This window comes from Neodothiora populina (assembly GCF_041146345.1).
Source record: "Neodothiora populina strain CPC 39397 chromosome Unknown canker_contig_15, whole genome shotgun sequence".
Classification (NCBI taxonomy): domain Eukaryota; kingdom Fungi; phylum Ascomycota; class Dothideomycetes; order Dothideales; family Dothioraceae; genus Neodothiora; species Neodothiora populina.
Window position 1 is genome coordinate 72,360 of NW_027191413.1, and position 21,248 is coordinate 93,607.

General features: G+C 50.7%; 7 protein-coding genes across 10 annotated transcripts; 1 reads left to right on the top strand and 6 right to left on the bottom strand.

Moving 5' to 3' along the window:
• Positions 1 to 74: 74 nt before the first annotated feature.
• On the bottom strand, positions 75 to 2,277 carry AAFC00_002407 (uncharacterized protein; the record flags this gene model as incomplete). Its single annotated transcript, XM_069341714.1, has 3 exons — positions 75 to 119; positions 185 to 2,038; positions 2,146 to 2,277. The coding sequence occupies 3 exons, from the start codon at positions 2,275 to 2,277 to the stop codon at positions 75 to 77; spliced, it is 2,031 nt and encodes a 676-aa protein (XP_069198224.1).
• Positions 2,278 to 4,844: 2,567 nt separating this feature from the next.
• AAFC00_002408 (uncharacterized protein) lies at positions 4,845 to 5,735 on the bottom strand (the record flags this gene model as incomplete). The annotated part of the gene is made up of 1 exon (XM_069341715.1): positions 4,845 to 5,735. One exon carries the CDS (start codon positions 5,733 to 5,735, stop codon positions 4,845 to 4,847), a length of 891 nt encoding a protein of 296 aa, XP_069198225.1.
• Positions 5,736 to 7,294: 1,559 nt separating this feature from the next.
• Positions 7,295 to 8,413, bottom strand: AAFC00_002409 (uncharacterized protein; the record flags this gene model as incomplete). Of its 2 annotated transcripts, none has more annotated exons than XM_069341716.1 (3): positions 7,295 to 7,774; positions 7,834 to 8,208; positions 8,264 to 8,413. In XM_069341716.1, 3 exons carry the CDS (start codon positions 8,411 to 8,413, stop codon positions 7,295 to 7,297), a joined length of 1,005 nt encoding a protein of 334 aa, XP_069198226.1. The 2 variants fall into 2 exon arrangements, with proteins under 2 accessions (XP_069198226.1, XP_069198227.1); XM_069341717.1 differs by having other exon boundaries at positions 8,264 to 8,332.
• Positions 8,414 to 9,119: 706 nt separating this feature from the next.
• AAFC00_002410 (uncharacterized protein) lies at positions 9,120 to 10,151 on the bottom strand (the record flags this gene model as incomplete). Of its 2 annotated transcripts, none has more annotated exons than XM_069348014.1 (1): positions 9,120 to 10,151. In XM_069348014.1, one exon carries the CDS (start codon positions 10,149 to 10,151, stop codon positions 9,120 to 9,122), a length of 1,032 nt encoding a protein of 343 aa, XP_069198229.1. The 2 variants fall into 2 exon arrangements, with proteins under 2 accessions (XP_069198229.1, XP_069198228.1); XM_069341719.1 differs by having other exon boundaries at positions 9,120 to 9,446.
• A 693-nt stretch (positions 10,152 to 10,844) lies between these two features.
• AAFC00_002411 (uncharacterized protein) lies at positions 10,845 to 12,810 on the top strand (the record flags this gene model as incomplete). Of its 2 annotated transcripts, none has more annotated exons than XM_069341720.1 (3): positions 10,845 to 11,185; positions 11,317 to 12,258; positions 12,336 to 12,810. In XM_069341720.1, 3 exons carry the CDS (start codon positions 10,845 to 10,847, stop codon positions 12,808 to 12,810), a joined length of 1,758 nt encoding a protein of 585 aa, XP_069198230.1. The 2 variants fall into 2 exon arrangements, with proteins under 2 accessions (XP_069198230.1, XP_069198231.1); XM_069341721.1 differs by having other exon boundaries at positions 10,956 to 11,185.
• Positions 12,811 to 13,261: 451 nt separating this feature from the next.
• Positions 13,262 to 14,430, bottom strand: AAFC00_002412 (uncharacterized protein; the record flags this gene model as incomplete). Its single annotated transcript, XM_069341722.1, has 3 exons — positions 13,262 to 13,330; positions 13,389 to 13,864; positions 13,950 to 14,430. The coding sequence occupies 3 exons, from the start codon at positions 14,428 to 14,430 to the stop codon at positions 13,262 to 13,264; spliced, it is 1,026 nt and encodes a 341-aa protein (XP_069198232.1).
• A 637-nt stretch (positions 14,431 to 15,067) lies between these two features.
• Positions 15,068 to 16,819, bottom strand: AAFC00_002413 (uncharacterized protein; the record flags this gene model as incomplete). The annotated part of the gene is made up of 1 exon (XM_069341723.1): positions 15,068 to 16,819. One exon carries the CDS (start codon positions 16,817 to 16,819, stop codon positions 15,068 to 15,070), a length of 1,752 nt encoding a protein of 583 aa, XP_069198233.1.
• Positions 16,820 to 21,248: the final 4,429 nt, after the last annotated feature.

Consider the following 21,248-nt stretch of genomic DNA (forward strand, 5'->3'; position numbering starts at 1 on the left):
TTCTTGTTCCCTCATTTCTCCATCTCCTCTGTTCTCGTCTGACAAGGTCTTTCTTACATCATGTACGTCTCCGCTTAATCCGCGAGCAGACTCTGGAGTCTGGCCTCGGTGGCGATGACCTGTGAATCATTATCATCAGCATCTCTCGCACTAAAGTAAAAAGGATGAGGAAAGAGAAACTTACATCAAGTGCCTGCTTGACCTCCAGAACCCTTCTGCACTCGGCGACCCAATCTCTGCTCAACACACCGGCCCAGCCGTGAAGGCTGTTCATCTCTCTGGCGGCGCCATCGAGGTCACCTTCCTCGAGAGAAACCTGGGTTCTTGTCAAGACAGCCTCGACATCGTCGCCGTCGGGCACACCGGTGCCCTGCTTCTGGAACATGAAGCGACTCAGAACCGCACTGGCGGCGTGGCTGGCGATGCCGGCCTCTTCGGGCAGCAGCGAAGCCTTGCGGACCTCGGAGGCGACACGTCGGAATCGCTCGATCAGGTGGGCGGGAGTGGGGATGCCGCGCTGGTAGGCGGTAGGAGGAATCGAGGCAATGGCGGCATTGACGACATCGTTGTTGCTGCTGATCTCCTTGAGAGCGGCGAGCTCGTTGACGAAAGGCGTCGGGTGGTCGTACTTGTTGACGGCATTGCGAACGGCATCGAGAGCAATGTGGAGATGCTGAGTCTTGAGGTTGGCGTCGACGACCTTGTTCCAGTCGCCCGTGAGCTTCTCGAGCTCGGCAACACTACTGGACAGCTCGTCGAGCTTGGACAGACGCCCGGCACGCTCCTGCTCGACGCGGTCCTTGACAGACTGGGCAAACTTGCGCTGCAGAGCAATCTCCTGCTCGATCAGGGCATTCTGCACGCGCTGCTCGGCGACCTTGCGCACAACGTCCAACTCGGCGGCCAGCTTGTTCTGGTAGCCCTGCGACAGCTTCTCGCGCTCCGTCTCGTACTCGTCGCGCCAGTGTGTTTCCTGCTCTTTCATCTCGCCCTGCAGACGACGCACGAGCTCGTGGGCGGCCGTGTCGAAGTCGGCGTGTGCGTTGTTGATCTGGTCCTGAGCCTCCTTCTCGATGCGCGCCTTGAGCGTGGCAATGTCTTCGACGATCTTGGTGACCTGGGACTTGGCCTGCGAGATGGTCGACTCGTACTTGCTGCTGTTGGCGTCGTTGTTGACGACAGTGATGATGTCGTTGAGCATCTGGATGACATCCTGCACGACAGGCTCTGCGGCGTTGGGCTGGCTGAGGTTGTCGACGAGAGACGAGGCAGGACCGGTCGAGACAGGAGCGGCAGGCGGCGACTCGACAGTCTTGACCTCGGCCTTCTTCTGGGCAGCAGCGTTGGGAGCCTTTGCGGACTCCTTCTTGGCCTCCTGCACAGCCTGAGTCTTCTCCGCACCGGTGGCCTGCGAAGGCGTCTGCTTGGCGAATTCCCGGTTGTTTTCCGTGACCGCGCTCACGTGAGGGCCCTTATCGTTGCTCAGCTCTTCAGACGGCTTGGACACGACTCCCGACGACTTGCCGATTGTGACCTTGTTCTCGCCGCGGATCTGGGGGTACTTGTTCCTCTGGAAACGCGTGGGGAATCGCTTGCGGAACTCGCGCTCTTCAAAGTAGGCGACGGCCTCCTCGCCCATGGGCACGTATTCGGTGAAGAAGTCGTGGAAGTTGTCCGAGACGAGCGAGTAGTAGACGCCGCCGGCGTAACCGAGAGACGAGAGGATCAGGAAGGTGGCGAGGAAGCGGCGGAAGCGACGGGGCTTGGGCCTGGGGGAGCCCTGGCCAGGAGCGACGGCGGCAGTGCCGGTGCCCAGAGGAGGCAGGTTGCCCATGTTGGTGCTCGGCGAGGATGTAGCGGATGAAGGAGGAGGAGGAGGAGGAGGTGTGGCGCCTACAGCCTCTGGAGTAGGAGGGGCCCTGGGCATTGGCTGGACGCCGACAGGAGTGGCGGCAGGGTCAGTGGTGGGAGGAGGCACGTCTGCTGCACCCGGGAGGACGGCATCGTCGGCGGGTTTCTTGACGTCTGCGAATGTCCGCTGGTTGGCATTGTCAGTCGACTTGCTCTCTGTATGATGGAGATGGAGATGGAGATGGAGATGGAGATGGAAAGGAGATGGAGATGAGAATTGGAGACAAAACATACCGCACTCCTGGGAGACCATTGAGACTGAACAAGAAAGGAAGGCGCTGATGTCGAAGAATAAACTGCAGGCGCGCAAAGACGAGCAGTCACGGCGCTCGTGGCTCCGCTGCGGACCAACCGCGTTCGAAGCATTGTCAGTCAATCAATCAATCAATCAATCAATTGTCTTTTTCTCTCGTCTGTCCTTTCTCTTCTGTTCTCTGCTTCTCTTTCTGTCTTTCTCTTGCTCTCTCGCTCTTCGCTTGTCTCTATGGCTTGTATGCGTCGCCAGCCGCTCGCCGGTGAAGGTGAACGGGGAATGTTGAAAGATGGTAGAAGCTTGGACTTCGCTGTCCGGCGAATCCTCGGCTGAACGTCATTCCTTCTTTCCTGTTTCTCCATTGCCGTCGCCGTCGCTGCTCCGTAACTTCCGACCTCCGTATCTGTCCTGCTGTACAGTTTATCCTACCGGTCAGGTGGGTACCTAGAATGCCGACTTCTGCCAATTCGTACCATTCCTCCATGACAAAACGTGAGCATATAAATACATCGGTGCAGTAAGGTAGGTGACCACATTATCTGCCTGGAATCTCACTCGACCTTGGACTCTTGAGTTTGACCATATCTCTTGACTCTGACCCCTCGATCCTTTATCTATAACTCACATACTACCCTGCCACAGTGGATCACTGGCGCTGCCGTCTCGAGTCACTTGTATAGAGGTATATATACACATATATAGACAGTGACTGCTCCCTCAAATACCTCCATCTATCTCACTTTTATCATCATCACAAAAGAACAAAATGTCAACCACCCTCAAGATCGCCATCATAGGCGCAGGCCCTGCCGGCTGCACACTGGCGCGCATTCTCTCACAATCACCTGTCCCCCTTGACATCACCGTCTACGAAGGTGAATCCAGTGCCAACGCTCGTAATCAAGGCGGCACCTTGGATCTACATAGCGGCACTGGCCTGGCAGCCTTGAAGAAAGCCGGTCTGTATGAAGCCTTTCTGACGCATGCCCGATTCGATGGCGAGTCCATGCAGATCATCGACGGCAAGACAATGAGGCGCTATGTGAATACTGCCGCCGGCAAAGAGGGCGACAAGTTCGGTCGTCCAGAAATCGATCGCTCGAAACTGCGACAGATACTTGTCGATTCCCTGCCCAACAATATGATAGCGTGGAATCATCGACTACGCCGCATCGACGACGACTTGACTCTTCACTTTGACCAAACTACTGTTTCGGGCGTCGATCTGCTTGTCGGAGCAGACGGAGCCTGGTCTAAAGTCAGGCCTCTGGTGTCCGACGAACAGCCTTTCTACTCTGGTATAGCCGGCGTACGAACCGCGATAACGAACGTCGCAAGCACTCATCCCGACCTGCATAAACTCGTAAACCTCGGCTCCCTCTTTTCTTTCTCTTCTTCCAAAGCTCTCATGCTCCAACAACTAGGTGACGGCACACTGACAGTGGGCACTTGGGCTGTCAAACCCGAAGATCGGATCAAAACCATGCCGTCCGACTCACCCGAGAAGATCCTAGCCGTCGCGCAACAAGACTACAAAGACTTCGATCCTCGACTCACACACGCTCTACAAGTCGCCGATGCGGAACCCGTCGCCATGAATCTCTACATGTTACCCATCGGTCACTCGTGGACCCATCGACCAGGCGTGACATTGTTGGGAGACGCGGCACACCTCATGACACCCTTTGCAGGAGAAGGCGTCAATCTTGCATTAGCAGACGCAATGTCTCTAGCCGAAGCCATCATCACCGCTGCGTCTCCCATGTCCTCTTCATCAATCCCAACTCTCAACGATAACAGCAAGCCCCACCTCCTCTCCCAGCAAATCTCCCTCTTCGAATCCCAAATGTTCGCCAGATCAAAACGTTATCAAGAAACAACCTACAACGCCATGCGCCTTATGTTCTTCGTGCCAGGCGCTCCGGACAGCACGATCGAGGAATACATCTACAATGCAGCCGAGGATACTTTGCCGGATTTGTATGTTCCTGCTGTTTCGTCGGCTTCGTCTTCGCTGTCGGTGATGGGAAAGTCGGTCTTGGGATCGGCGTCTTTGTCGGTCAAGGCGGTCATGGGTTGGGCGCTTTGGGGTGGGATTTGTACTTATTTTTGGCTGTTCAGGCGGTTGGGTTGGGGGAAGATGTAGAAGCCCTGTTTTGTGTTTCGTTTCTGTTGTGTAAATTGTTCGATGACGTGTGTACTTAGCGAGGGAGAGCATATCGGGATGGGGTTAAGGCCTCGAACTGGTTTGATGGTATAGCATGATTAATGTCTGGTCAGGATGACACAATGTAAATACAAGATGATATTATGGAACTAATGAGAAAATGTGTCTATCGAGGAATAATCAATACTATGCAGCCCGTTTTAGTGATTGACCTTTCTCTAGGCATTTATCAACAGTCTACTAGACAGTCATCAACTATCTACTGGGTAGCCATTCACTATTCATTAAGGGCTCACTGACACTTCATGCCTTAGTCATTCACTATTTGTTAAGAAGTCATAGACTAGTTATTAAAGAGTTATTAGAAGATCGAAGACTGTTCATGATGGAGTTGTGCATATTCATTGTGAAGTCATTAACCAAATACGAGCTCCTTTGTATGTTGTTCATAACATCATTGAAAAGCTTACTGGCACCACTATTACTGTTACTGCCATGCCGCCGGTTGCACTTTTACAAAGCACCCTGCGTCAGCACGTATCCACCATCTACGACCACAACGCCAGCATTGAGGTACTGATTCGTCGCGGCGAATAACATGGCATTGCCCATATCCCTGTCGTTGCCAGGTCTCATGGCCGACGTCTTCTCGTGGTACTTTTCCGCGGGCACAAAGCTCTTCTGTTTGTCGTCGCTGTCATCGGCCGTCATCTCCGACGGGAACACACCGGGCGCGATAGTGTTTACGCGCACCTTGATGCCGTTGGCGGCGATCTCAGATGCCAGCATCTTGGTCAGATGGATAGTGGCCGCCTTGGATGCGTTGTAGGCAAAGTGATGCTGCGAGGTCTTGACAATACCCGAGATCGAAGACGTGTTGATGACGCAGCCCGAGAAGCCGTATTGGTGCTCAGTGGCCTTGGCCAAAAGAGGAAGGAAGGCGGTCGTCATGAAGAAGCATTGCGGCACGTTTGTCCTGTAAGTCTCGGTCCAGTCCTCGAAGGTCGAGTCGGCGTTGTCGAAGAGGTTTGCCTTCATCTCTTCTGCGCTCTTCGCTTCTGTTTGTAGAGTCTTGGATGAGATGCCGGCGTTGTTTACCAAAATGCACACACACTTTTCCTTGGACTCGATCTCCTTGACCATGGCTGCGATGCTCTCCTTGCTGGTAATGTCGCCCTGCAGAGGGACGATCTGGCCAGGAATGTCCTTGCCGTAGACCTCGGCGACCTTGTCCAGTTTCTCCTTGGTGCGGCCAATAATGTACACCTTGGCTCCGTTGACAGCAAAGGCCTGGGTGGCCATCAGACCGATGCCTGAACCACCGCCGGAGACGACGACGACCTTGTCCTTGACATTGAACAGGTTCTCGAGCTTGAACTGCTCGTTGTTGTTTTCCGAAGACATTTTTCTAGTGTTTCTTATGATTGGGATAGAAGTAGAGGGACGTCTAGATGACTTGAAAGATGAAGATGGAGCTTGATGACTTTGGGATAGAGAACGAGAACAAATTATAGGTTTTACTTTGCCTACAGTATTTGAGTGCAACACGGGCAGTCGATATGCATTTCTCGATACTAGTGATGTCACTCGCATGGGTGTCATAATGCTGTAATAATGTGAGCCGCGGAAGTGAAGCTTCAGGTGAGGTAGAATAATCCGTAGTAACAGAGCACAACAACACTTTAATCGTGAAATGACAGGACACTACTACAGGGATCTCCTCACCGATGAACCTATCCACTTGTCCAAAGGAACTAAAGCGTTACAAGTTCCTGTTAGCATCGGCTATCATCATCACGACCGAATGCATGCTTGTCATCATCACCATGAGTGTGCAAACGAAAGCATGTCATCACAGCGTCATCTGCTAAGGTACCTAAGGTAACCTTACAGGTAACACAAAACAAACCCTTCGAGAGCAAGTCCAGCACTTTGTACACGATCGGAGAAATACTTATAGCTCCTCCGCCAGGAACCAACAGATCCCACATGTCTTGGCTGATCGGGCCGTGAACTTGTTCTCAAAGCTGCACCTTAACCGTCATGTTTGTCCTATTGCAATTCAGTGGTTGTTTACGCCTGATATGCAGGTTGTTAAGAACATCCTAGGATATGTATGGTCTACATCAGTAAGTCGTGATTCATATCCGCGCTGATTATCAGGCTTTACTTTGGTTACACGAGAGAATATAGAGTACCTAGGCATACCATATCACAAATCCTGCCAGTGAATTGTCCCTTTAGTCGCAAGATAACCCCGAAAAATGCTCTATCTACGTGACAGCACACGCTGACATGGTGGACATGTTAATTTTGTTAATTAAAATCACATGTCCCCTTGCCCCATTCCTCATCCCGGTTTACCCGCCACCACTTTCCCGACCAAAGCCTACGAGGCATATTCAACAGCCATGCATGATCCATGCTGACAGTCGTGCTACTCTCGTGGGAATGGTCAATCTAGAGCGACCGACGTCTTTGATCTTGACCTTTGCAGACTCGATATTTCTCTGCTCCATGCAGTCCTGGTACCTAGTACCATACGCGCAATATCATGGTCGGGACAGAGCTCTCGGGCTTTCCACCACTGAACCTTCCAGGAGCTGCTTCCGATGGGCAGTGACTGCCTTGTAGTTCGGTACTTGCGCCTCCGGCGGCTCCAAGCATACCACATGCACCAGGTAGGCGCATTACCAATACGCCGAAGAGCGTGCGACCAAGATGCAGTACAATAATTCTTTGTCGACTTGTTCCTCTGGGTGGTGCCTTTGAAACGCATATGTTTGTGGCTGATCAAGGTACACTCCTCTCCATTGGCGGAGCCTGCATATTGTGTTCCCGTGCTGCCAAGCACCACGGTCCTTCTGTCAGCAACACATTGTTGCATTGCCCCATCGACACACACTCTGTGGTTTTTTCCTCGCTTGATAGTGATGCTCTGCACCAATTGTGCGGATGGTCGTTCAGCGATTGATAAAGACGGCCTCACGGTTCACCTGAAATCCCACGATGTACCTCTTGCGTTCGGCGGGCGCGGTATCCCAACTCAGGGGTATGGCTGTGAGGATATTTGTAAAAGGTGCTCCCCATCGGGTGTAGTTTGTGACAGTAATCTGTGCTTCGTTACCAGACATTATCTGCGCTTTGAAGTCTGCCAGAGCAGCCAGATCTAGCTCCTGCACCTTGTGGCTGGTATATCTTGAGGTCGCAGCCGTATTTCTGCGACTACTCTCCGTCTCGATGGGCACCGCCGGAGGCTTCTGGAGGAAGCGACAGTTGCGTCCAAGGATTTCTTCTTGTTTGTATCCAGTCAAAGCCTCAAACCCCTCGGAACAGTAGACGATGGGACAGTCGGGCTGGAAAGTATCGCAAAGCACGAGGGCACAGTTGGTGTCTACCATACCAATGTCGATGATCGGATTCGACCTTGTAGCGACTCGAAGCTGTTGGTCGCGTTGAAGTCAGCAAGTGGAGAACATGCGCGCTACGCTGATCGTCTTACCAAGATGCCCATCATGTCGAAACCACTCGGCGCATACAAGCCATCATAGAAGTATGGATTTGGTGATGGCTTGACTGCGTTCGCCGGTACACGGTCTGTTGCCCTTGCAGCGGGGGCAGCGGTTGCAATTGGATCCTCGACCTCGGCGAACTGACCATATTCATCGTCTTCGTCGTCATCCTCGCTGTAGATACTGCTATCGTCGTCCTCGTCCTCGTCCTCTTCCTGGAGTTTCTTGTGCTCATCTCTCGCTCTTGTCACATGCTCGTCCTTTGCATTGGCTGCGCCGGAAGATCGCTCCGGTAGTCGGGATTCAACTCTCACTTCATCGCGCTGGTTCAACTCTTGTTGTGTTGACATGTGCTCTCCTGCTTGCTATGCGGAACTTAGTCGAACGTACACATCATTCTGTCTGTGCTACCCAACTCACCGTTGCATGTTGACGGCGCTTCATCACACGTTCCGCGCCATTATGGTCCGTAGGGCTAGCGCGCTTCATGATCACGCCGCTCTTGTTTCTACCTGCGCCTGGTTGCGAGATGGTAGAATGAGACCGCAGAAGAGAGATGGCCGTCATCATGGGGCGGGAAACACGACAGAGTTATAGGCACAAGCATACATTTCATTCAATGGACAGCACATGTTGTCGACTGACTATAGAATACTTGGTAAAATCGACATAATCTATAAACCATGATCGCGAGGACTCGATCGGAATCTAAGGAAAGCCCTCCAGATCGAGCTGGGGTAGCGCCGGCATCTGTCTCGCCCGTCCTGATTGCTCTTGGCTATTCGGACCCGACTCCGTTTGTACTGCGGACTTAATCAATAGCCATATTGGGTTCCGGACGGAACTCTTGTGCCTCTGCATGAAACAGCGCTCAAGATCGAGTATCATGGAGGGTTTGTGGTGCCTTTGGTCCCAGTATGATCGAGTTGTCGCAGGCACGAGATGCCAAGCCCTGAATCTTGATCTGAACCCACGGTACTCAGGTTGCCCGTACATTAATTGCATCTGCCTTACACTGCATCTGGAAGCGAGAATTGTAATACAATCTCTGATAGTAGCGCACATGTCGATCTCTCTCGGTCTCACGGCCAGCTGGTGACCTGCAGTCGTCAGGGCTTGAGCCATCTACGCTCGATTGTTCAGCGCTTCACAGCATGGATCGAGCTTGACCACGACATCGCTTTTCTCATTTGATCCACCATTGTAATGTATCGTATGCTGTCCGCGTCATGCGTGCACCGTTGCTTTGTCAAAGCAAGATTCTAGTAGAGTCCTCCTACGTCGCAGCATCCACAACTCTCCACGTCAGCGTCTGGTATTCTCGCCATGTCATGAATCCAAGCTTCTCATACCATCCATGCAGGACCACCCAGTCCACAAAGACGTGTCTAGCCCCTCTTCTCTGTAAATCCTTGAGGGCACTACCCACCAACGCCAAGCCAATGCCGGCTCCTCTTGCGTCTGCGTCAACACCCACACACGCTATCAAGCCAGTCTTGTGCCCGAGCAGATGTGGAAAAGCCAGAGTATCCCATACTGGCAGGTCGGCCTCTACCATAAGTGTCCATCCGACCTGTTGCCGATCCGAGTTGTATGCGACCATGATCTGCTGTGAATGACCTTTGCTTACGAGTTCTTCGTACGCTGCGACCCACCCATCATTCTTGAAATTCTGTCTTTGCTTGCGAATGCACTGTTCGGCATCTTTGACATCTAAAGGCGTAAAATTGATGCCTGCCTCAGCGACCCTTCGCATAACAGCTGCGGGAACAGTATAATCGTCTAGTTCAATGTAAAGGTCTCGACAAGGACAGGCATCCGAGAGCTGCAACAAGGCATGTCGCTGCAAGGTCTTCTTGAAGAATGCTTGATCTTTGGAAGGAATGTCTGTTGGCACGCCAGGCCAAAATCGCGGGAAGACTGACCCTAACACAATAGTGTTGCAGCCATGTGTTCTGAGCAAGGTATCGCAAGCATGATTCAGCAATTGTGTTCCCACGCCCTTATTCTGAAACCCAGCGTCTACCAATGATACTGCAATGTGGCCTTTCTGTTCATCCTGATCAAATGTCGATTCATCAACATATGTTCCGACGAACCCGATCACCGGACAATTTGAAGTGCATACACGAGCGGTGAGCGTCTTGCATGTACATGAGCAAGCGACATAGTGACTGCCTCGCTTATCCTGTAATAAGCTCCGAAGATGCGCTGCTGGAACCTGATATCCGGGTAGAAGCGAGTTCCAGAGCTGTGCAACGCTTTGGAACTGCTGTTCTGATCCGAATGGCAATATCTCGACAGCCATAGTAGCAAGCAGATAATTCGGGTCGTCGAAATTACTTTATCGCCTCGCAGACACTTTATAAGCTCACGAGTGTTACCTTAGCCCTAGGCAGGTACTTGTGACCTCCATCGCTAAGAGGTCGACGAACGGCAGTCCTTCCAGTTGCAGGGATGACCCCACTCTATATGCGCCAACAGGAGAAAGTCGTTCAGGGTCCATCGTCTCCCATATACCTCAGCTACAAAGGAGCTCGTATTTAGTTAATGACTCAACAATGAACATGCAACAACTCCTCTATGAACGGTCTTCGATCTCTTAATGACTCCTCGATAATTGGGTAATGACTTCTCAACGAGTAATGAGTGACTCGCGCATGAAGTGTCAATGAACCCTCGATGAATGGTGAATGGCTACCCAGTGATTAGTGAATAGCTACCTAGTGAATGGTCAATGACTGTCCAGTAAACTGTCAATAACTGCCTAGAGAAAGATTAATGACTAAAAACGAGCTCTTTTGTACTGCACTCGCATATCCTCTCGTGATAAGATGATACCCCTAAGGTAGATATCAATTCACCCGCATAGATAGGTATACTTTAGATCTACCATAATGCTGCCAAGGCAAAGATCTACTTCCGGTTTGCCCTATCTCTTCTGCTCCTGTACACACAAGTAACTTAGTTTCTGTGAGCGGTATTGGCTATCGACTTGGACATGGCGGCCTTATCTCAGGAGCAGCAACCTCTCCTTCCTGGTAGTCATGCCACAAGCAGTACAGCTAGTGTAGGGCCCGATCTGTCCTGTTCTAATACAATAAATCTCACCATGAACAGTACCAAAGACGACTCCACAATTGTTGTGGAGCCGACCAAGTCCAATGATGCCTCGACACGGAAGACGGAGATCAAACAGAATGTCGAGCGATATGCCCGATTGTTCGGTGCTGACGAAGACGCATTTGGTCAACCTACCACGAGTCGCAAGGAGCTCTGGTCGTATTATCTCTATTACAATGGCGACAATGGTGTCGGACCTGGCTCTTACAGCCAGACCCTGTAGGTCGTGTGATTGCCCTGCGGTATTGCTTTTATCCGATCTTTCGATCTCAATATTTACATTTGCATCGATTATGGTGTTGGCTCTGTTGGAAATTTGTATCTTGGTATGTATACTAACGTTTCCCTAGCTTCCAGTCGACCCTAACCGCCGCTGGCCATGATCCGACAGTTTTTCCTGTAGCCTCCGGAAATTGTAGTACTGGTGGGTGTGTGTTACCGTGGGGCAGTGGCACTCGCAGCGTTGCGTCTGTAGTATTGATCGCGAACGGCATCTGTTTCGCTGTCATGACCCTACTCTTCGTCAGTCTGGGAAGTGCAGCCGACTACGGCTCCTTCGGCCGATGGCTCTTGCTTGTGCTCACTGCGATCTGTTGGATGTTCCAATATGGCTTCATGGGCATCAAGCATGCAAGCCAGTGGCCGACCGCTATGGTCCTATATATCATTTCATATATTGCATATGGAGCGACCCTGGTCTTCTATGCGGCCGTCTTTCCGAGACTTGCTCGGTACATGCCTCACGTCCGGGCTGCACGAGAAGAGGACCTCAACAGTGGCAAGATCACCCAAGAAGAATATGACCGCATTGAGTCTCTGGAGAAGAACCACGTTTCTTCCATCTCCACAGCTCATTCCAACATTGGATATCTGTTCACACTTGCGATCAACCTAAGTGTTTTGCTCCCGCTGAAGGGCAACGACTACGCGAATAATTGGGCATTATTCCTGACTAATACATACTGGGTGGTCCTCGGAGTATGGTGGTTCATATTCCAGCAGAAACGACCTGGTCCCAAGCTCCCCACAGGATCTTCTTACTTGACCATCGGCTGGAAGCAAGTCAGTCTGGCATTGAAAGAGATCCGTCATCTACCGCAAACCTTCACCTATCTTGTCGCCTTCTTCCTTCTTGCTGATGGCTTGAACACAACCGGCACACTTGTTTCGATCATCCAGGCGGACCAAGTCAACTTCAGCTTTTTGCAGATCACTTACTTGGGAATCGCCCAAGCGTGTTGCTCGACCTTCTCTACTTTTAGTTTCTGGTATATTCAGCGATGGCTCAAAATGTGAGTTGTCGTGAGAGTCTCTTACTCCTGCAGGGATACTCGCCGATTTATGCTCTGCTGACTCGATGCAATATTAGCTCCACAAAACGTATGTTCCAAATCACAAACTTTTTCAGTGTTCTCATCCCCTTCTACGGCATGCTTGGTATCTGGACGAAACGAGTCGGGTACCACAACATGTGGGAGTTTTACTTCTACAACGTCATCTTTGGTCTCTTTCAAGCGCCCTACTATGCCTACGCTCAGACGATGATGTCAGAAGTCACGCCCAGAGGTTACGAGAATATGTTCTTCGGGCTCTTTGGCATCACTAATCGTGCAAGCTCTATTATCGGTCCCAACGTCGTTCAGGCCATCATCAATGCTACCAACAACAATTGGCTTGGGTTTCCTTTCTTGTTTGCCATCTGTGCGGTGGCTAGCGTAGTGATTTGGTTTGTGGATGTCGAAAAGGGTAGAGCTAGTTGCAGGAAGTTTGAGCAAGAGAGAACAGCTGTCAGGGTGGAGAGGGAGGCAGTAGATTCAGAGGAGATAACTCAAGACTCTTCTTAGATGATACATATACGATTTACGACCTGGACTGGAAGGCCATATCACTTGACCCCCTTCGTCTACCCTAACAAGTATTCTATCTGTTCATTTATACTTCACTATCTACTCACTTATGCTCCACTGTCAACTTATTCACGTTTTACCCTCTGTTCAACAACTCTTTGCTATTCATTCAGCCATCCTTTACTGATTATTGATTAAGTCAAAATCCTATACATTTGTTCTTCACTTTAAATTGAATTACAGTTCATATCTAGATTGAATACACTTTAGTAGCTCCTTACTGATACTTCATCTTCAGTTCAACCATTCTTCACCTGTCGACGCCTATATTAACACTTTCTGAAGTCACAGACCCTTCTCTTCTTTAAACATGAAGCAGGGTACTTTACTAGAGAAGGATTCGGAATGGACCTTTCCTGTGGTACATTAGCGATGCACCTGCACTCGCTTACGCATACGCCATGATCGTGTCAAGGTAAGCAGAGTAAGACTTTCCAGTATCTGGCTCCATAGAGAACTGCGACGAACAAATCAGTACCGCGGAAAATGGCAATCATTTGCAACAAAAAACTTACGATGTAATCATTTCCCCACCAAGGTCCAGCAGCCCACCAAAGTGCACCGGACCACGCGTCAGCATTATTATCCATATACTTCAACATATCCTTGACAGCGCTCTGACAAACATCGTTCGCGCCACCAGCGAACTCGCCCACAAGACCAACCTTCTTGTTCGTCCTCAACCACTGCGTCGCAGCCTTGAGCCTCTCGCTACCAACCGTCGCACTGACGCACGTCTCCGAGGTACCCGACCCGTCAGAGTCGAGGTACTGATGCATCTGGTAGATCAGCTTGTCTGCGGAATCCGTCAGGCTGCCCATCGTGTCGGCGTTGGTCTTGCCGTCTGTGCCCGCCGTTGATGTCCATGTCCAAGCCCCTGTGTACGCGTTACCTTCTATAGTGATATATTGCGTTGTTGCGCCTGCTGCGCGGATGCCGTTGATAGCGGCCTGGTTGAGGTCTGCGACCAGGGAGCCGGGCATGTCATGGACTTGGAGGTGTGTGAGTATGGTGTACATCCTTTCTCCCGGAAGGGACATTCGAAGCTATTGGATCAGGTCGCTGGCCGAACTTACATTCATTGTTGGTGTCAAAGATGACTTTCTGGTTCGCCTTGAACTTCTCGGCCATAGTGGTCCAGAAGGCCTTGAAGTCACTCGTGCTCTGAATGATGTTTCCATTATATCTCCCGTAGTTATGGGGCACGATCATAGCATAAGCACCCTTGTCAGTGATATACTTGACCGTCTTGGTCAAATCAGCCAGATAAGCCGCATCGCACGCTCCAGTCATGGAAGTTGGGACCAGCCGCTCCATGAGGATGTTGACGCGAAAGACGTTCATGCCCTTGTTGACAAAAGTGTCGATCGTGCTCAGAGTCGGCCAGACATAGTCGGTCCCGAGAGTTCCGGGGATGTTGTTCGTACCAAACTCTGGACCGCTCTCATTGATTCCGAAGAATTGTAATTTGTTGGACCGTTTCGAAGTGCGCTCCAGAGGAGCAGCGAAGGCAAGGCCGGCTGTACCAGCAGCCAGCAAGAGAGTAGAAAAGTGCATTATGTTTTGCTTGAAAGAATGAAAGACAAGAGTAGGAATAGCAAGACACGAGTATGGGAAGGATATACAAAGGCGAAGCAGGAAACGAATGTTGAGGAAAGAGGAAATGAACAAGTCTACTACCTATGAGGCTACTTCACATGGAAGGGTCATAGCACGGCGAGCATCACAGACACTTCAGCAGTCATAACAAACGGCTCATGGTATATCGCCTTCTGGAAGGCAGTCAAAACTCGAGTCTAGCACCATTCAGGATGGTTATTCAACACTCGTTGCCACCAAATGACGAAAGGTTGATCGGCGTTTCAGGAGTGAGCCAAAAATGGAGGGGCCTCAATACTGTAAGCGAGGCTCAAGCGTCTGATTTGCCGATGCGGCAAGCTTTTGTCCACGTGTGTAAGACATGTACTTTGGCACAATGATGGATATCACACTCATGGCAATCCACGCAAGGCAATATGGCACTAAAAACGACACCGTGATCGTACACCTACACCCCCGTGAAACATATATATGTCAAAGTTGACCGGTAGTGAGCTTACAACACTTGATAGTGAACTGGATTTCTTGGTTGATCAAATGGTTGCATTATCATTTTATCTACATCGATGCATCTCCAGGCTCATAAACTATACATCTATTCAAGGTCGGCCTCATCCATGTTCCTGATGAACAGGCTGAACCACTTCACAGCAGCAACGTGGCTCTTGATCGAAATCTTCTCGTCGACAGTGTGAACGCCGGTCAAGCCGTCCGACTGGCCCTCGGCCCAGCCAGGACCGTAACGGAAGATGTGCTTCGTCAAATCCCAGTAGTAGCGAGTGTCTGTGTTGCCAGTCATGATTCCGGGAGCCATGATCAGCTTCTCGCCATAGAGAGCTCGGGTGGTGCCGGAAAGTACAGAGTAGGGTGTCACTCCATCGATCTCGGTCGGGGTGACTGGTGCGACTTGCAGAGTTGTGTTGACTGCGGATAAGGAGATCGAAGACGGTGCTTCCTCAACTCCATTGAAGGCATTCAGGCCAAGGCCGTACTTCTTAGCCACTCCCTTTGCGAGCTTAGTGATCTTAGCATGCACGTCTTCAGGCTTTTCTCCGATATTGACGCGGTGGTTGACATCGACCGAGACACGCTCAGGAAGAGCATTGACCTTGACACCACCAATAATGGTGTCGACAGCAATAGAAGTCTGCATGAGATACTGAATAGCAGGTCCCTCCTTTGCGGCCTCAATGGCAAGAATATCTCCCTTCTTAGAGCTGCATTGACGCTTGTCGGCCTCGAGGAGATGACGGAGCTTCTTGGGGAAACTTGGACCATGGGCGGCACCACACTGTAGCTTGCCGAGATAGGGGTTCTGGCTGTCGAGATGGGTAGGGTATGGGTCGGCTTCAATGAGCTGAATCAGCTCACTGACAACACCAATGCTAGTGTGGTCAGGAGGGATAGAGGAGTGTCCACCTGGCATGCGGACTGTGATGACGACATCGGTGTAGCCTTTCTCCGCCACACCAGGAGTAGCCATGACTGCTCCCCAGGCATCAGCAATGCCCGCTCCCTCGTCGACGATGACAGCGAGGGAGTCGGATCCATACTTCTCCTTCAGGAAAGGCGCGAGGTGACCAGCGCCTTCCCTGCCACTGATCTCCTCATCGAATCCAAACGAGAGAATGACAGTGCGAGTCGGTTCAAATTCGGCACCGACCAGCTCTTCGACTGCTTCCAGAATGGCAATCAATTGGTTCTTGCAGTCCGATGATCCACGGCCCCAAATGTACTCTCCATCGAAGAAGCCGTCGAATGGAGGGTGAGTCCATGCGTCGACTGTTGCGTCAGGAACAGGGACGGTGTCCTGATGTGCCATCAGAAGGGTTGGTTTCAAGGAAGCATCCGAGCCCTTCCACGTGTAGACCAAGCCGTGGGTGTTGACGACGTCCAACTGCAACTTGTCGTGGACCAATGGGAAGGTCTTCTTGAGGTATTCAGCGAAAGGGTAAAAGACGTCCCATCTCTTATCTTCTCCAATCAAGCCCATATCATCGAAAGATTGAGTCTTGACCTGGACAGCTTTAGACAATCGCTCTATCGAGACCTTCTCAAAGCTCTCAGACTCCAAGCCTCGGTCCATATCCACAAGCTTTGGTGTTTGGTGCTCCGGCAGAATTGGATCAACCTGGCCACAATACTGTGACGTTTCATGGGAATTGTGATTGTGCAATGAAGGCTTCAAGCTTGGTGTCGAGACCAAGGACCAAACTGCCAGGCCTCCTACAACTGCTGCAAGTAGACCCCGTCCCAGTCTTGACTTGCATCTTGAACGGTTCTTGGTGACGCCTGCATCGTGCGAGTGCAGAGGCAGCTCTGCGAGCAGTTCATGCTTCTCATCCATTGTCGAAGGTGTGATTATCTAGCACTGTATGGCAAAGTGAAACACGCCTACGAGTGGAAGAACGGCGAGCTATAGCTCTCTTATACGTGATCATCTACCATGCTATCCTGCCCCACAGATCCACCTGGTAAGCTCTTCTGATCCACCCGCCTTCTCTTTCCGTCCATCACTGCGATGATACCATCATTGATAGGCCGCCGGCGTCCCAGATAGGTCCTCGAGGAGGCTTGCTCGGCCCGCTGCCGATCCCGATGCTCCGATTTCGCAGGCGATGATCAGATAAGCAGATAAGCTGCTCTCCCATATCCAAACACGACTCGAGTCTTGTAGTTGTCGCCATGTCGCTTGTGTCTCTGGATGTAACCCCAACTTTCATGTTACGCCGTTTACGAGACATTACAATGGACATGCATAACGGTAATATATGTACAGTACTTTGCAGTTGAAGGTTTGGCATTTGCTATACTCCACCCTGCTCGTGCGGAGATGGATCTACATACCTCGGTCGCTAGCATCAAATGTCCTACAGAACTCCAATCCTTCGACCATAGTACAGGCGTGACAGCGAACTTATGACACATGCTCTTTTGGACGTCATGTGTCGACACTCTGCTTCCCTTCAAAGTAGCGTCTACGGTGGATTGCCAGAGCTGGCCAGCCTCAATACTAAGTCTGATCGAGGCAATTGGGTTATAAATCAGCCGGCTGCACATGGCATCTATGGCGATGTAAGCGCCGACTGATTGATTATACAAGTACTTCCATGAATCACGCTTGAGAGAACTCCACCACAAGCGTCACATTGCAGTAGTTGGCTCGCCGCATACCTTGGGATCGTCACAACTCTCCTATACATGACGGATCACGTTGCATATTTACCCATCTCCCATAACCTTCTTTTATTTAGCGCTGGATGTTTTGCATACTGGAACCTATTAGGCAAGCAGCTCTTCGACGGCTCACCTGAACATAAATTGTTTGCGAGCATACTAAGTTGTAGTATGGATCTGAAGGATGCCTTTCGCCTCAATACGAGTGACTATCTGCACAGATTGTGAATATCAGGTAGGACGAAATTATGTATCGATGACCTATATAATAGCCATCAAGCCGGTAGGTGTATAAAGTGTTGCCCTCGACCTTCTTTCCGTCCACTATTCCCCATAACATTCTTCATCGCTCCAGGCAATCATGTACGCCAACGCCTTTGTGGTCATGCTCGGCTTGGTGGTAAGCACTGTCATAGCCAGACCACCTCACTTTCCGAAAAGGCAGAGTAGTGAGTTTCCTCTCCAAGACACGAGCCGAGCCTGGTCTGGTAATGTTCATATGTTCTAGCAGGCTCTTCCGTCAAGTTTTTCCCCACTTTGAACATGACTGCAACAGACAACACGCCCATTCAAGCACATGGCGGCGACATCATCCAAGGCGACGATGGCTCCTATTACTGGTTTGGTGAGGACAAGACTGGGGAGACAACTAGCGGACACTTCATCGGCGTCAGCTGCTACAAGTCCAGTGATTTTGTATCGTGGGAAAACCGTGGTCCAGTCCTTTCCCCAATCGCAGGCACAAGTATCTCTGGTGATTCAGTTGTCGAAAGACCAAAGGTTATTTATAACCAAGGCAATGACGAATACGTTATGTGGTTCCACAGCGATAGTTCAAACTACGGGGCTGCCGCAGTCGGTGTGGCGACGTCCAAGACCATCGATGGTGACTACAACTGGCTCGGCTCTTTCAAGCCATTCGGCAACGATAGTCGTGATATGACTGTCTGGAAAGACGACGATGGTGAGCTGACCAAATTGCCGCTTCTTTCATGAACCCCGCTGATGTCTACACAAGGCACCGCGTACTTGGTCTTTGCGACTGCGAACAACGCCAATCTCGAGATAGCATCCTTAACGGACGATTACCACAACGTATCGGAAGCGAAATACACTTGGTCGAGTGAGACAAACATGTGCTTGAATAACAGTGCCAGATGAGTATCTGACTACGATTTTAGGTGTCTACTGGGAAGCCCCCGGTTTCTTCAAAATAGACGACACTTACTATCTATTGTACTCTCGTCAGGACGGATGGACGCCAACTGATAACTACTATATGACGGCAACTTCCATGCCAGGTATGGAGATCCTATCTATGCGTTCTAGGTTGCCGACTGATAAATTACTACTAGGTCCATGGTCTGACCCAGTATGTACACCATACGATCTCGTCTCCAGCTCCACTGACTCTACCCCTTAGGTTTTGCTTGCCAACGAGGGAACATATGCCTATAATACGCAGAACGCGTAAGCAACAATCCATGTCCTGGGTTGGTCCTTATGGAAGACTTACAATTGCCACCAGATACGACATTGTAATTAAAGGTAGTCAGGAGACTCTCTACTTGTACTATGGTATGCTACAACTGCGAACACAAATCCAAAGCAGATTGCGTTAACTGTCTCTGAAGGAGATCACTGGAACGCACCTGACCTCGGGGCCTCGACATACTCATTTTACCCCGCCGTCTTCGATGGATCAAGTCTCTCACTTCACTATACGGGCGGCTGGACCGCAAACCTCGAGACGGGAGAGTGGAGCGATTTGCCATTCGACACCATCACGGCCTCCAACACTAGTGCTACGATTACCCCCTCGTCAGCTCTACTCGACTGCACTGGTTGTCCAGGAGGTAAAACTGCACACATGACTGCTGACAGTGTTTTCTCTTTCACCTGGGATGGCTCCGTAGGCGACAAAGTGCTCAGTCTGCAATATGTATATGACGGTGGCAAACAGGCATGGAAGCAGATCAGCGTCACTGTTGACGGAACGGCGGTGGAGGGCGTCGCTCTACTCGAGTCGACTCGGGGCACGACTACCTATCTCGAAGCTCCTATTGCGGCTTCGCTTACGACAGGATCGGTGGTCGAGCTCAGATTGGTCACGGATACAGGAACAACAATCAATATCCAGGGGGTCAAAGTCTACGACGCTTGATTTGGTGTTTGAGATGGCTGATTGGTAGATGGAGCGATCAGCTACAGGTTGAGCATTCAAGTGGATGTCTAGAGCATTACACAGTTAATCAACACCCTGGTATATGGCATTGGATATTTTCGTCAATGTTTATCACGAATTACAATAATTCGACAAGAATAGTCCACGTCGCGTATCATTGCCAGTCATATTACCTCTATTATAATGGCGACAATGGTGTCGGATCTGGCTCTTACAGTCAGACCCTGTAGGTCGTGTCTTCTAAGACTCCAAACACGTTCAGTGCCAGAGAGGGCAAGTACATCGTGACTGCATCTTCAGGTAGGTGCGACCTAGCTATACCTTTCAACTCTTCACTTTTTCGATAGTTCGAGCTCTGATATCTTCCGATGCCGTCAGCTTGTCTAGTTCTCCTTTCACTCTCCACTCACTTTAGTATCAGCAACACTACGGAAAGCAACAGCAACAACAATTTAATGTCTTTCACCACTACTTCTGTTGTCTGCCTAACCACGATCCTGCCTGCTACTAGCAGCGTGCTTCCCTGCGTTTCGGATATGGCTGCTACCGCTACCAGTAGCCTGCTTGCCTGCATCCTAGCTATGGCCACCACTACTACCACCGCCTTCCAGCGGACAATGATTACACCGACCCTTCATCGACCTTCTATTGACTTGTCACCGACTTTTCACTGACCTTTTATTGTCTTTTCACCGATTTTTCATTGACTTTTCACTAATGTTTCACCCTTTGTTCACTGCTAGTCATGTGGTGTCATAACATAAGCTAGGCGAAAGCCCACGCCTCGATGTGCCCTCCTTCTGGCCACACATCACTTACGCCTGGAATCTTTATGGCCATATGCAATGGCTGGGTCGCCTGGGTTGCTGGTGCAATCGCCGACATAGCTCAGCATCGTCTATCAAGACGCCCAAGGACCCCAGGTTTGGAGGAAGGTGGTTGGCAGATACTGCAGGAAATACAGAGTTGGCATGGTCGAGAAAGGGCTGGAACTCCGGCCCAGGGTCCCGCGACTGGAACTTCAGCCCAGAGTGCTAAAATTGGACCCCGTCCGCAAGTCAATAGGAGAGGTTATGTGGCACGGGCCTGAAATTTGCGATCGGAGGAGCTGTAGTTGAGATCAAGTAGAGGAGAATGCAGTCCACGACCGATTGTGGGACATTCGTGGTTTGGATCGGATCGGTAGACTTTGAGGTTTTCTGATTTGGGGTTTGCTACAGAACGGAGCTACAAGATCCAAGCCCGTTTATCACGAATTACGACCATTCGTCAAGAATAGTCCACGTCGCGAGAACTATGTTGGCGCTCGAGGGGATCCTTCGTGAATCCTAATGGTAATATTTGATGGTTCAAAGGAGGCGACCAGGCTGGGAAGATTCAGGCGCTTACATCCCCTGTGACACGTCTACCATGC